Below are 12409 nucleotides of genomic sequence, written 5' to 3'. Positions count from 1 at the left end.
GACCTTGCGCAATGCGCCAGTTGAGCTAGTACTCGCGATCTCTCTGGTGAATATGTCTACACCTACTTCTCCGCGTCATCGCGCGACTCCAATTCCCCACGCGCCCACCCGAAACATCCTCCTCTTCCTGGTTGCCTTTCGCCTGCTCAACGCCTTTACCACGCGCACATTCTTCCAGCCAGATGAATACTTTCAATCACTAGAGCCCGCCTGGCAGATCGCATTTGGTCCAGACCAGGGGGCCTGGCTGACGTGGGTGAGTGATTGCGATCGCGTCAAGAAATCTCCCAGTCTAACAGCGCATTGCTCCTAGGAATGGCGGAACCAACTACGATCCTCATTACACCCGCTCATCTTCGCCGCACTTTACAAAGCTGCGGATTTCCTTTCTTTGGTCCTTCACCTCTCCCCCGCGACGCGTGCCGAACTCCTGATTGCCGCCCCGAAGACAGCGCAGGCCGTTGTAGCGGCAATCGGTGATTTCTACACTTGGAAACTTGCAGTCCGCGTCTACGGAGATGAGTCTCGTGGTGCCTGGACAACGGTATGCTCTCGATATCGCGGCAATTAAGGAAAGCGCAATTGACTTTTGCTCTTATAGCTCGCTGCTACCGTCCTGAATCCCTGGCAATGGTTCTGCTCGACTAGGACCCTGTCGAATTGCCTGGAAACAACAATCACCATTGTCGCATTGGAACTATGGCCATGGCAATGGTCGACAGCCTCTGCTATTACCAATGGCCACGTTAAAAATGCCACCAGCCAAAAGAAGAGCACGGGCCAAGACCGTGGTGTTATTTTTCGGTATGAACGAAGATCCAAGGTATATGACAGCCACTGACGCTTCTTGCAGGCTGCACAAATGTCTACCACTGGCTGCAATCGCTTGCATATTGCGACCGACCAATATCCTGGTTTGGGCCACACTGGGTAGCATCGCTTGGCTTCGGACCTCTTGGGCCCAGCGCCGAATCCTCGTGGCCGAAGTTTTAGTATGCGGGTGAGTATGTCTGACACTTAGGTGAGCATCAGCTGACGTTATGACTCGGTAGATCGGCAATGCTAGCTATCTCTGCTGTTGCAGACCGCTTGTTCTATGGCATTTGGACTTTGCCGCCACTCAGATTCCTATACTTCAATATCGCCCAATCACTGGCTGTCTTCTATGGCAATAATAACTTCCACTACTATGCCACGGAAGGCTATCCACTCCTCCTCACCACACTGTTGCCTTTTGCTGTACTTGGTCTATACCGAACCTTGACAACCCGGAGCTCTTCGGTTGTCGATAATGTGCCGACCGCGATCCGGGTGCAATTGGCGACGGTGTGTTTAGTCATGCCATTCGTCCTCTCCTTGATCTCACACAAGGAAGTGCGCTTTATCTACCCATTGCTACCGTCTCTGCATATCTTGGCTGCTCCGCCTTTGGTGCAATTCTTCTACCCCGCCATCTACTCGCGAGCATACCCTCGCCATACCCCTCGCAGGTTGATTCTCATCTTCCTCGTGTTTGTTAACCTTGTCGTTGCGTTATATACCACTATTCGCCACGCCTCAGGGCCCCTCAGCGTCCTCTCCTATCTCCGCCAGCAACATGAAGCCCACGCCCCCGCTCAGAAAGAACCAGAATCCACAGCTGGAATCTCAGCAGGCTTCTTAATGCCCTGCCACAGCACTCCTTGGCGCTCCCATCTAGTCTACCCAACAATAAACGCCTGGGCCCTGTCCTGTGAGCCTCCAATTGACCAAACCGATGCCCAAAAGTCCGTCTACCGCGATGAAGCAGACCAGTTCTATGATGACCCAAGCCTATTCCTCCGCCAAAACATGGCAGGCGGTCTCCGCCATTTGCCCCATCGACCCAGCTACGCCTCGGGCGCCCATTCCCTATCAGGAACAGACCTAGCCCCACCCCAGCAACACGAGTGGCCAGACTATCTCATATTCTTCGCCCAACTCGAACCAACGCTCCACAGCCTCCTCCGCGGTTCCTCCTACGGCGAATGCAAACGCATTTTCAACACAGACTGGCACGACGACTGGCGCCGTCGCGGCGACATCGTAGTCTGGTGTCTAGACCCAAAAGAGCAAGATGCATGGCGCGCCGAAACCCAAACGCGCGTCAACCATAGTCGCGAAAAGCAATTCGATCGTATCATGGAGGCGTTCAGGAAAGAAATGCGCAGCCAGCAAAAGCGCGGTTGGGCTGCTAAAATTCCTTCTTGGTCTTCTTTGTCTTCTTGGCCGTCGTCTCGTTCTACCTTTGCTTCCAGCTTTGCTTCGTGGCAGCGCTCTGCGCAGTCGCTCTTCACTCCTAGATCTTCATCCATTGCGTGGCCTTGGCGGCCAAAGTCTCGTTGGGAGACCTTCTTAGCGCGTTTCCGGATGCCTGCGCGTAGGACGGGCTGGATTCCGTCTTGGGGCGTGGGTTGGGTTCCTCAGTGGCCTCCTTGGTTACAGGGTAAAAAGAAGTCACCTTTGGATCGGGATCTTTGGTCGTGATCAGGTTGTTGACATTTAATGACACTTTAGCTGCTGTTACTGTGGATGTCTTGATTTGCTTTGCTGCATAGCTGTTTTTCTTTTGCTATGTCTTCCTGGTACCCCCTCCCTTTCTATGTCATTTAATATAAACCTAGACAGAATACCTAGTCTGTCTTAAAAAATTTCTCACACTGGGTTAAACCGTTGATCAATTTCATCGAATATAGTAACAAGAAAGTATATACTATGTACCATTTTGACCCGCTAATCGGAACCCAAAATCATCTTTTGTATACAAACACAGAGTGAGAAGAAAGAGAAGAAAAAGAAAAAAAAAGGATAGACAGTGAGAGGGGGAAAAGAAAGTATTAAAGAGAGTGGCAAACAAACAAAAGACTCAAGATGCGACATGCACGCGCGTAACACGTCTCAATCTTCTATATCCATCATTATCAGTAAGTATATCAACGTCAACATCCAAATTCAATCCAGTGCATCCATTTCAAACTACGTCCACATCTGAATCCAGATCCAAAACTAGTCAGACAGTGCAACTTTTATGGTATTTAGAAGACCAAGCATGGATAGGATCCACACCCAAACGTGGAAATAGAAAAGTACAAACATCATGGCAGAAATCAACCATAGCGAGCACTCAGGCTGGCAAAAGCATCAGGGCTATGCCGGCCATTCTGCAATCCGCTCACGTCCACGCTTGGCTGGCTCATGTGTGTTCGGTTGAATGCCGAGCCTGTTGGAGGCGCGCTTTTGAATGGGGAGGGGTTCCCTCCCATTGTTGGGGTTGTTCCAAAGCCTCCGGCTCCTGGCTGGTTGTTCAAACCGCCGATTCCTAGTCCAGACTGGTTTTGCTGCTGTTGGTAGGGGTTTATTCCTGCCTGGGCGGCGAGACCGCTACCGGCACCTGGGGAAGGCTGCTGTTGTTGTTGCTGTTGCTGGTAGGGGTTCAGGCCTGCTTGAGCGGAGAAACCGGTACCGGCTGGAACACCGCCGAAGAATGGGTTGTTGGTTGAGGAGGGTTGGCCATTGGCAGCTGGTTGTTGAGACTGAGGCTGAGGCTGACTTTGGAGGCTTGTCTGGTTCTGTTGCATAGAGGCGTATGGGTTCGAGGATTGAGGGAAGGGGTTCATTCCCGTGGATTGGGGCTGAGCCTGGGGGGCCTGGGCTTGATATTGTTGGGGAATCGGAGGAACATTAGACTGGGAGGGGCCCAAATTGTACAAGGAAAGAATGTTGCTTTTGTTCATCTGTCCCGTGGGCTGCGACATGAGTTGCTGCGGCTGCTGGGGTTGCAGGTGGGATTGCTGTTGGTTGGGGTAACCGCTTGCACCCCGTGTCGGTGCCGGACCTGACTGGAACGGGTTGTATGATCCTAGGCCAGCATTTTGTTGCTGCTGGGGTTGCTGCTGGGGTTGCTGCCGTTGCTGTTGCTGCTGCTGCTGCTGCTGCTGCTGCTGCTGCTGCTGCTGCTGTTCTTGGAATGAAGAGGAGGGTCCAAATGGCGAATTGCCGAAAGGGGACGAGGAAGACATGGCCGGCATGGTGTTCGCGTGCTGAGGCTGGTTAGGGGCCGCGAGCGTCGGCACCTGTTGCTGAGTTTGCTGCTGCATGGGTTGATTTTGTTGTGCAATGTTAAAGAACGGGTTGGTCTGCTGTGCACTCGGGTTTGGATATGACTGGCTGGCCAAGCCATTCTGTGGCTGCTGCACCTGCGGCTGCGGCGCTGTCTGGGCAAAAGGATTGTAGCTATCCATTGTCTGGGGCGATGCGACGTAGGAGGACTGTGAGAAGGTTGCCGTGACGGGAGGTGTGTAGGGCTGTTGGTACATAGGCTGCTGCATGGAGCTTTGGTTTGGATATCCACCAGTGGAGTGGGGGAACAATGGCTGGGAAACCTGCAGGCTCTGGAACGACGACTCCAAGGGTTGTGCAGAGGCCGGCGTCAGTTTTGGTTGGTCAAAGGGATTGTAAGAAGCGGTCTGGGGTTGCGACTGCTGAGGCACTGGATTCGACACGGCGCGGTCAAACGGATTGTTGGATGTCTCGGGCTTCGGGGTCATCGCGCTCGTAGATGCCGCAGCAGGAGTTCGAGACCTTGATGTAGGGTTGCTTCCCTCGCCCAACCTGACCAATGTTTCAACTGCGCGGTCCAAGTCTTCATTCAATCCCTTGAGAACCATCTCATTTCGTCGGTCATTGGTGAAACCCATATCCTGCAGCGCGGCCATTTTAGATTCAAACGAGGCGGTCGTCACATCGGCGACAGGCGCACCAAGTCCTGTGACCCTCCTGGATGGCAATGCCGGCGGTGGTGACCAAGAACCACTGTCTGAAGTTGGCGATGTGACCTTGGGCTTGTTTCCGAATCGGCGGAGGTTGGACGTGGAGGATGAGTTTCGAAGACCGAACTTGAAGAACTTGCCAGACTTTGGCGGCAGCGGCGGAGGTGATCCCTCTGGAGATCTATCATCGTAGTTCCTTCTTGACATTTCTGGTGACCTGGTCCTGGGGTTGGAATAGCTCGAATCCTCCCGGCTCGGAGGCTTCGGCTTCCCATCTTCCAACGAACGATATTGATACTTCGCTCTAATGTGTCGCTCCATGCATGCATCGGCTTCGTCGATGTCGGTCGGAATTGGGGGCTTAATGTTTCGCGGATTGTAGATTTTGTTCATAAGGAGGTTGCCATGCGATTTCATGCTCTAGTAAAGCCAGCTGTCAGTGCGTGATCGTGCCGAGGGGCTGTAATACACTCACATCAACCTGTTCCGCGGACCAGGTGTCCATTGTTAACGACTTGACTTTGGAAATGTGTGTGCCCAGCTTTCGATGCAGTGCGGCGCAGCGCATGCAGAGGAAGATGCCCATCTATCGGAGACGAATGGTCAGTTTGCGGATTCGATCGTAGCTAAAGGCGACATACGTTCCAACTTGCCCATCCTATCACACAATTAGTCTGTGAACAACAATGTTGGCGCGGGGGACAAACCTGGGGTCAAGGCATCGCAATCGGCACATCGGTCATTGCCAGGAACGGTGCGGATCAGCTCCGTCAGGGTCTTTTCGTTCCGCAGCTGCTGGCGCTTGCTGATGCCGTTTGGCATGGTGAAAACAATAAAATTACAAAGAAGGAGTGGCAGAAATACAAGAGAAAGAGTGGAATGGATAGGGGAAGAATCCAAGTTTCCGAGGGGCGGAGAAGGTCGACCACGCCGGTTAGAACTTAATGTTAACGTTGATCCTTGCTAAGCCTTTCTTTTTACTTGGGTTTGTTCCAGAGTACGTTCCAAGGCTCAGGCTATTCACATCACTGAGTTCTGCACTTTCCCCGGGCCCGCACCGTGTCTTCTAGATGTGTTCTAGAAGCTTGCAAGCAGGTTGGGCACGTTGGGCAGCTTTCACAGAGTACAAAGCCCTGACAAGCTTGACGCCTGGGTTTACTCTCAAGCAAAAGAGCTACAATATAATATGGATGTCCGGGCAGCAATGACTGCATCTACCATCGCACCAAAGGAGCCGAAGCTCCCCGATACAGTCGAAAAGTACTAATGATGCCCAGGAGTTTCATCTAGTACGCCAATATGACCTGCCATCCTATGATATAAAGGAATTGGAGGTTGATTATGCGTTCGAAAAAGTGTAAAGAGGAAAGGGAGCCAACGGCGCGAAATTTTCGATACAAATGATAGTTGTGGTCAGGTGACCACGCTAAAGGTCACGTGTTACATAGACTAAGATGAATTTTCTGTTGTTGCCAACTTTCTCTTCCTCAACCATCACTGAGTTTGTCAACCTCAAGGGTTCCTTCAATTCTTTAATGTCGGGAATTGGATCAACACTTCAAGTTGCGCAAGCTCATAGATAACCCCCACATAACCCGCGTGGTGCCTTCTCGTGGCACTGGACGTCTCTTGGGTGATTTTTTAATCGTTCGTTCGTGGCATATCAAAACCAAACAGTTTTTAGCAGAGCTGCGTCTACTCCACCCTGGTGTTCGTATCTATCGAACAGCAGGACTTTTTTACGACGGACATCCCAGATACTTAATGGAATTTTATATTTACACATTGTCCCACCTTGAGAATTCTAGCCGATTTACAGCCTTCCCAAGTCTCACCGTATACGCTTTCGGTCCTCCATCGTTCCTCTGTGTCCTTCCCTCCTTCCCTGCCCAGCAGTTGACTTCAACCCTCAACATGTAAGACATACATTGCAGAAGCAGATGTCACCCTGCTCGGATTCATCTTGCACAAGCCATGTATGACCCGATAATGCCCTCGGGGCGTTCAATACTTCTGCAAGGCACCTATAATTGCCTGTTGGTCGCCTGCCTCTATATATTGCACTAGGAATTGTTCTGGATGTCTGCCGTACCCAGGAATGGATCCTCATATTACACAGCTGATATATCACCGGACGTTACGAAGACTAGTGGGTACTCGTCATGTTCCGAGGCCGACTCTTTTGATTCAAAATCATATCAAGAATCGTGTTGGAAAGGATTGCACAAAGTATTCTCTGTTTCGCGGTACCTCTATCTTGCTGCTCCATGGAGCTGATGTGTAATATATAAGGGGCATGTTCAATAATTCTAGGCCAATGCCTGTTTGGTCTACAAATAAACTGAGGCAAAGTCCTTTTCCTCTCTGTAGATGTGCCTGGTTCTGCAGAACATTTTCCAATTGAGACTTCTGAATATATCATGGCGACTTAGGGCATAGTAATCAGAACCATGAAACCCCTGATAATGTAAAAAGGTTAATTCTGCATCATGGAAGCGATCTATATTAATAAAATAGCTTATCTACATGCAAAAGTCATACATCCAGACTGCCGTTATTAGTGAGCGGACTAGACCGATATGTACAGTAAGCTGGAGGGGTGGTGGGTCTCAAAGGACGCAATTGGCCAAGCAGAGTCTTGCTGTTAATAATGTTGTCCGAGGGCAAGTCTGTCTCCGAGGAACATATGACAGATATTGTTGGTTTTCTCGGATTAAGGTCAATTTGGACAGGGAAACAGTCTGAGTAGAAAGCAGTCTTTCAGCCAGAAGATAGGGGCGGTAAGCAATCGGTAAATGGCCGTGACAGCCCGGGGAGCAGAATGCGGAGAGTCGTCAACGCCGAGGCAAATCGCATATGTGGCCCCCTTGATTGGCTGTTCCAGCAGCTTCTATTGGAGTATGAGTAGCATGAGAGGTACTTAGGGCTCCCGGTTCTTCCCTTCTTTCGTGGTGTACCTATACTTTCTCTGTTTTCTTTCCTGTGCAACCCATTAGACTTCCTTCATTTCATTTCATTTCATTTCATTTCATTTCATTTCATACCATACCTTCCTTCACAATGGCTTCGGCTGCCAAAACTGCATCCCGGGCTTTCCTTCGCTCGACCCCGGCGACCTCCTCTTTCCGTCCTGCTGCGCGCAGCACTCGCTTTGCCATCCCCCAGGGTCTCCGTTCCTCTGCTCGTCGCGGATATTCCTCTGAGGCTGGTTCTTCTGAGGCTGGCTCCCAGAAGTCCTCCTCCGCTGGCATCTGGGCCTTCGGTATCGCTGCTCTCGGTGCCGGTGGTGCGTACCTCTACCTGAACGGCGCTTCCCCCAAGGGCCCCTTCGTCCCTACCCAGGCCGACTACCAGAAGGTGTACGACGCCATCGCTCTCCGTCTCCAGAACGAGACCGACTATGACGACGGCAGCTATGGTCCCGTAAGTTAGCCCCGCAAGCTTGCAGCTCAAGCAGACGGCTCATAAGACATCTTCACAGGTCCTCGTTCGTCTCGCATGGCACGCCAGCGGTACCTATGACAAGGAGACCGGCACCGGAGGTAGCAACGGCTCCACCATGAGATTCGCTCCCGAGTCTGACCACGGCGCCAACGCCGGTCTCAAGCACGCCCGTGACTTCCTCGAGCCCATTAAGACCCAGTTCCCCTGGATCACCTACTCCGATCTGTGGACTCTGGCCGGTGCCTGCTCTATCCAGGAACTGGGTGGTCCCTCGATCCCCTGGAGACCCGGCCGTGAGGACAAGGACGTCGCCGCCTGCACTCCCGACGGCCGTCTGCCCGACGCCGCCCAGGGCCACCGTCATATCCGCGACGTCTTCGGTCGCATGGGCTTTGACGACCGCGAGATGGTCGCTCTAATCGGTGCCCACGCTCTGGGCCGAGCTCACAGTGACCGCTCCGGCTTCGATGGTCCCTGGGACTTCAGCCCTACCGTCTTCAGCAACGACTTCTTCAAGCTGCTCGTCGACGAGAAGTGGAACCAGAAGAAGTGGAACGGCCCTACTCAGTTCACTGACAAGACCACTCAGACTCTCATGATGCTGCCCACCGATATTGCCCTGATCAAGGACAAGGGATTCAAGCAGCACGTTGACCGTTATGCCAAGGACAGTGATGTCTTCTTCAAGGAGTTCTCGGATGTCTTTGTCAAGCTCATTGAGCTTGGTGTGCCTTTCCAGGTCAAGCCTGAGGACCGCTTCATCTTCAAGGCTTCCGAGTAAGCGAGTTGCTTGGGTTAAATGTCCTTTTTCGCATTTCTTTTCCTGTCTTGATATCCGAGTCAATTGCTCACCGAAATTTCTTCTCATTTGAATGAAATATTAGATTTCCTTGCATTCTTACTGCATTTCGTCATGGTGATCATTGTAGTGATTGTCGTATATTCGTGAGTAGAGTATAGTTTATTGGATTGCCAGCAAAGTTTGTAGAGAGCTGCACCGCGACTGTGGATGATCTGTTCAAAATGATAGTAGAATAGGCGGTACCTGAATACAAGCAGAGTAGATGCGAAAGTGGAAGCTGAAGGAGAACAGGAAGTATGGGTCCGGGACGGCCTCACCCAAGTGGCGTGCCCTCCAATTTCAATCTTCAAAAAACCCAAACACCCCGCTTTCACCAACCTACCCCAGATTCTCAGGGAAATCTTGATATGCACGCGGTCAGACCTCTACGCTAGACTTCGAGGCGTCACCATTACCCAGCGCGCAACCCTCTGCACGAGGACCAAGCCCAACACGGGATCAACACCGCGCAACCAGCCAGAAGACACTACATCCCAAATCGACCCGGCCTCCGCGAGGCGAACAGATACAATGACTCATATAGGCGATTTCTACGAGATCCTCAGTCTGCCTTTTACTGGATCTTCGGCTGGGATGGTCCTGTCCAAGCAGCAAATCAAGCTCGCATACCACAAAGCCCTGCTAAAACACCACCCGGATAAAGCGGGCGCTGTCGCGAAAGATCCTGGGTTCAGTGGCTCGGCTGCGGTCCCTTCCACGTCTACATCTATGTCTAACCCCCTCTTTCGATCGAACGATTCCCCGCGACAGCCGTATACCATTGACCAGATTACCACCGCTTATAAAACACTATCTGACCCCCTCCTCCGCGCCGAATATGACCGTTCTCTTCGACTGGATAGGGCGAAGGCAGAGAAGGGTGGTGAGGTTTTCCACACTGGGCTGGAGATTGTGGATTTGGAGGATCTCGCTTGCGACGAGGGCGAGGATGGGGACTGCTGGTATCGCGGTTGTCGATGTGGTGATGAGCGGGGATTCTTGGTTACAGAAGATGATTTGGAAAGAGAGGCCGAGCATGGGGAGATTGTCATTGGGTGTCGGGGGTGCAGTCTCTGGCTGAAGATTCTTTTTGCTGTGGAAGGGTGAAGCAGATTTTGAGTGTCGGATGAATTCTTCCCTCTGTCTGCTGTAACCCGCAGCAAGCAGGGCTCGCATCTACCAACTGGATTGGTCTGCGCTTCCGGATATTTGCTATGCTGAGCAAATTATTCGGGCGGATGCTGTTGCAGCAGTGTTGCAGCTCACGACCTGCTCGTGGGCTCAATCTCGCTGTAGGTTGGCACCAGATCTTCTCGGTCGAGGCTGCAACACTTACCAATTGTCGAGGATTAGCCGAGGTCCGTCAAGACTGTTCTCGTCTGTCTCGTCGCATTTTAAATCGGATGTGCCTTGAGCGCTCGGTGCAGTTTTGAATCCTCCTGGGGGATCCCACAGCTGCCGGTCTTAATTTCAACTAATGTCTTGGTGAGACAAATGCTGTGTTGGATGGCTACATGGGAATCTTAAATCTGGTTATGCTTATCGCGAGTCAGTCGAGTACTTTTCATAGTAACCCTAAACATTAAGATATATTTGGGCTTGGCCTCCAGTCACACCTCGAAATATATCCTACCAAACATATAGATAAACCTCAATTTTCAAAAACTTAGATGCTCTAGTTTCTCCAAAATCAAACCAAATCACCCAAAACAGCTAGAAAACAATGTTCAAAGCATGCTAGCACACCTAGATAGCCTGTGTGGTTGATAGTTGATTATGTAGAGGGGCTGATGACATATTCGGAGGCACCAAAACACACCTCTTTCCATCCACAATCATCCCTCCTCCCACCCCAACTTCACCATGTCCGTCGTTGAGATCTCCTCAAAGGAGCAATTCACCTCGCTTCTCAGTGCATCTCGCCTAGTCGTTGCTGACTGTAAGTTCCCTGGACTCTACCCCGCTGACCCTGTCTTAGCAACCACTAACCTTGACCTGATACATCCAGTCTACGCCGACTGGTGCGGTCCATGCAAGGCTATCGCGCCAGCCTATGAGTCGCTGGCCACACAGCTGTCCCGCCCGAACCAAATTACCTTCACGAAGATCAATGTCGACCACCAACAAGACCTCGCCAAAGCTTACGGCGTCACAGCGTATGTGCATCCTACAAGAACCGCCCAGCCAGCCTAGCTAGCCCAACCGGACCCTACAACAATGGAACTACATACCCTTGAACCACAGCTAACAACTCGATTCTAGAATGCCAACCTTCATCGTCTTCAAGAACGGCCGCGTGAACGAAACCGTCAAGGGCGCCAACCCTTCAAAACTGAACTCGATCGTGCAAAAACTCGCCTCAGAAGCAAGTCAATCCGATGACGCCGGCGCCGGCGAAGGAAGCTCAGGCGAAGCCTGGATCGGCGGCACAGTGGCCAAGGGCTACACCGACATCACGGACCAAGTCGACCCAAAAGGACTGGAGCTGTTGAACCGGGATACGGAGCTCGCAGCGCCGCGCACACTGTTCGACACATCGAAGCCATCCAGCCTGGCCGGCAAGGGCAAGGGCAAGGGCAAGGAGAGCAGCGCCGCCGACTGGGTGGAGAGCGACACGGACGAGCAGCTCATGCTCTACATCCCATTCATGTCCACGCTTAAGGTGCACTCGCTTCAGATCACTTCGCTTCCACCTGCCGATGGCGATGACGAGACCCCTATGCGGCCGAGGAGTATTCATGTTTACAAGAATACGGCTCATGTGCTTGGGTTTGATGAGGCGGATGGGATCCCGCCTGTGCAGAAGGTTGAGATTCAGGATGGGGATTGGGATGAGAAGACTGCCACTGCCACGGTTGGGTTGCGGTTTGTCAATTTCCAGAATGTTACCTCGCTGGTTTTGTTCTTTGTTGATGGGGACGGGGAGAGTGAGAAGCTGCGCGTGGATCGCATCCGGGTTATTGGTGAGGCGGGTGAGAAGAGGTCCATGGGCAAGTTGGAGAAGATTGGTGATGAGCCTGGCGAGTAAACATAGACTACTGGATAAAAGAATTCTACATGACAGCTTAGCTTGAGTTTGAGCTTGGAGCAGGGAGGTGCCTTGGCAGTCTTGATCAAAATCAAGCAGTGTTTGTCTGAGTACCGAGCACAGCAGTGTTTACAATAATGAAAGCCACACAGAGCAAATTCAATATCAAAAAATATCATATTCAAGTTCACTAAAAACTAGTCCCGAAAGGGAGATGTTCGATCCCAAACCAAAAGGTCTCATCCTAAAGAATCAGAAAGACCTATAAAGTAAGAACCGATGTGCAATTCCTTTTCTCTGTGGCACAAC

General features: G+C 51.7%; 4 protein-coding genes across 4 annotated transcripts; 3 read left to right on the top strand and 1 right to left on the bottom strand.

Moving 5' to 3' along the window:
* Nucleotides 1-52: 52 nt before the first annotated feature.
* gpi10 (putative glycosylphosphatidylinositol-alpha 1,2 mannosyltransferase) lies at nucleotides 53-2505 on the top strand (the record flags this gene model as incomplete). Its single annotated transcript, XM_058467132.1, has 5 exons — nucleotides 53-256; nucleotides 314-544; nucleotides 602-804; nucleotides 854-1000; nucleotides 1053-2505. The coding sequence occupies 5 exons, from the start codon at nucleotides 53-55 to the stop codon at nucleotides 2503-2505; spliced, it is 2238 nt and encodes a 745-aa protein (XP_058314978.1).
* Nucleotides 2506-3125: 620 nt separating this feature from the next.
* N7508_009068 (uncharacterized protein) lies at nucleotides 3126-5609 on the bottom strand (the record flags this gene model as incomplete). Its single annotated transcript, XM_058467131.1, has 4 exons — nucleotides 3126-5207; nucleotides 5263-5373; nucleotides 5429-5445; nucleotides 5495-5609. 4 exons carry the CDS (start codon nucleotides 5607-5609, stop codon nucleotides 3126-3128), a joined length of 2325 nt encoding a protein of 774 aa, XP_058314977.1.
* Nucleotides 5610-7847: 2238 nt separating this feature from the next.
* Nucleotides 7848-10179, top strand: N7508_009067 (heme peroxidase; the record flags this gene model as incomplete). Its single annotated transcript, XM_058467130.1, has 3 exons — nucleotides 7848-8210; nucleotides 8269-9008; nucleotides 9468-10179. The coding sequence occupies 3 exons, from the start codon at nucleotides 7848-7850 to the stop codon at nucleotides 10177-10179; spliced, it is 1815 nt and encodes a 604-aa protein (XP_058314976.1).
* Nucleotides 10180-10935: 756 nt separating this feature from the next.
* Nucleotides 10936-12100, top strand: N7508_009066 (thioredoxin-like protein 1; the record flags this gene model as incomplete). Its single annotated transcript, XM_058467129.1, has 3 exons — nucleotides 10936-11011; nucleotides 11081-11228; nucleotides 11335-12100. The coding sequence occupies 3 exons, from the start codon at nucleotides 10936-10938 to the stop codon at nucleotides 12098-12100; spliced, it is 990 nt and encodes a 329-aa protein (XP_058314975.1).
* Nucleotides 12101-12409: the final 309 nt, after the last annotated feature.

This window comes from Penicillium antarcticum, assembly GCF_028974205.1.
Source record: "Penicillium antarcticum strain IBT 31339 chromosome Unknown utg000009l_segment0_segment0, whole genome shotgun sequence".
Lineage (NCBI taxonomy): Eukaryota > Fungi > Ascomycota > Eurotiomycetes > Eurotiales > Aspergillaceae > Penicillium > Penicillium antarcticum.
Note: the sequence above shows the minus strand (reverse complement) of the source record. Positions and strands in the feature narration are given on the sequence as shown.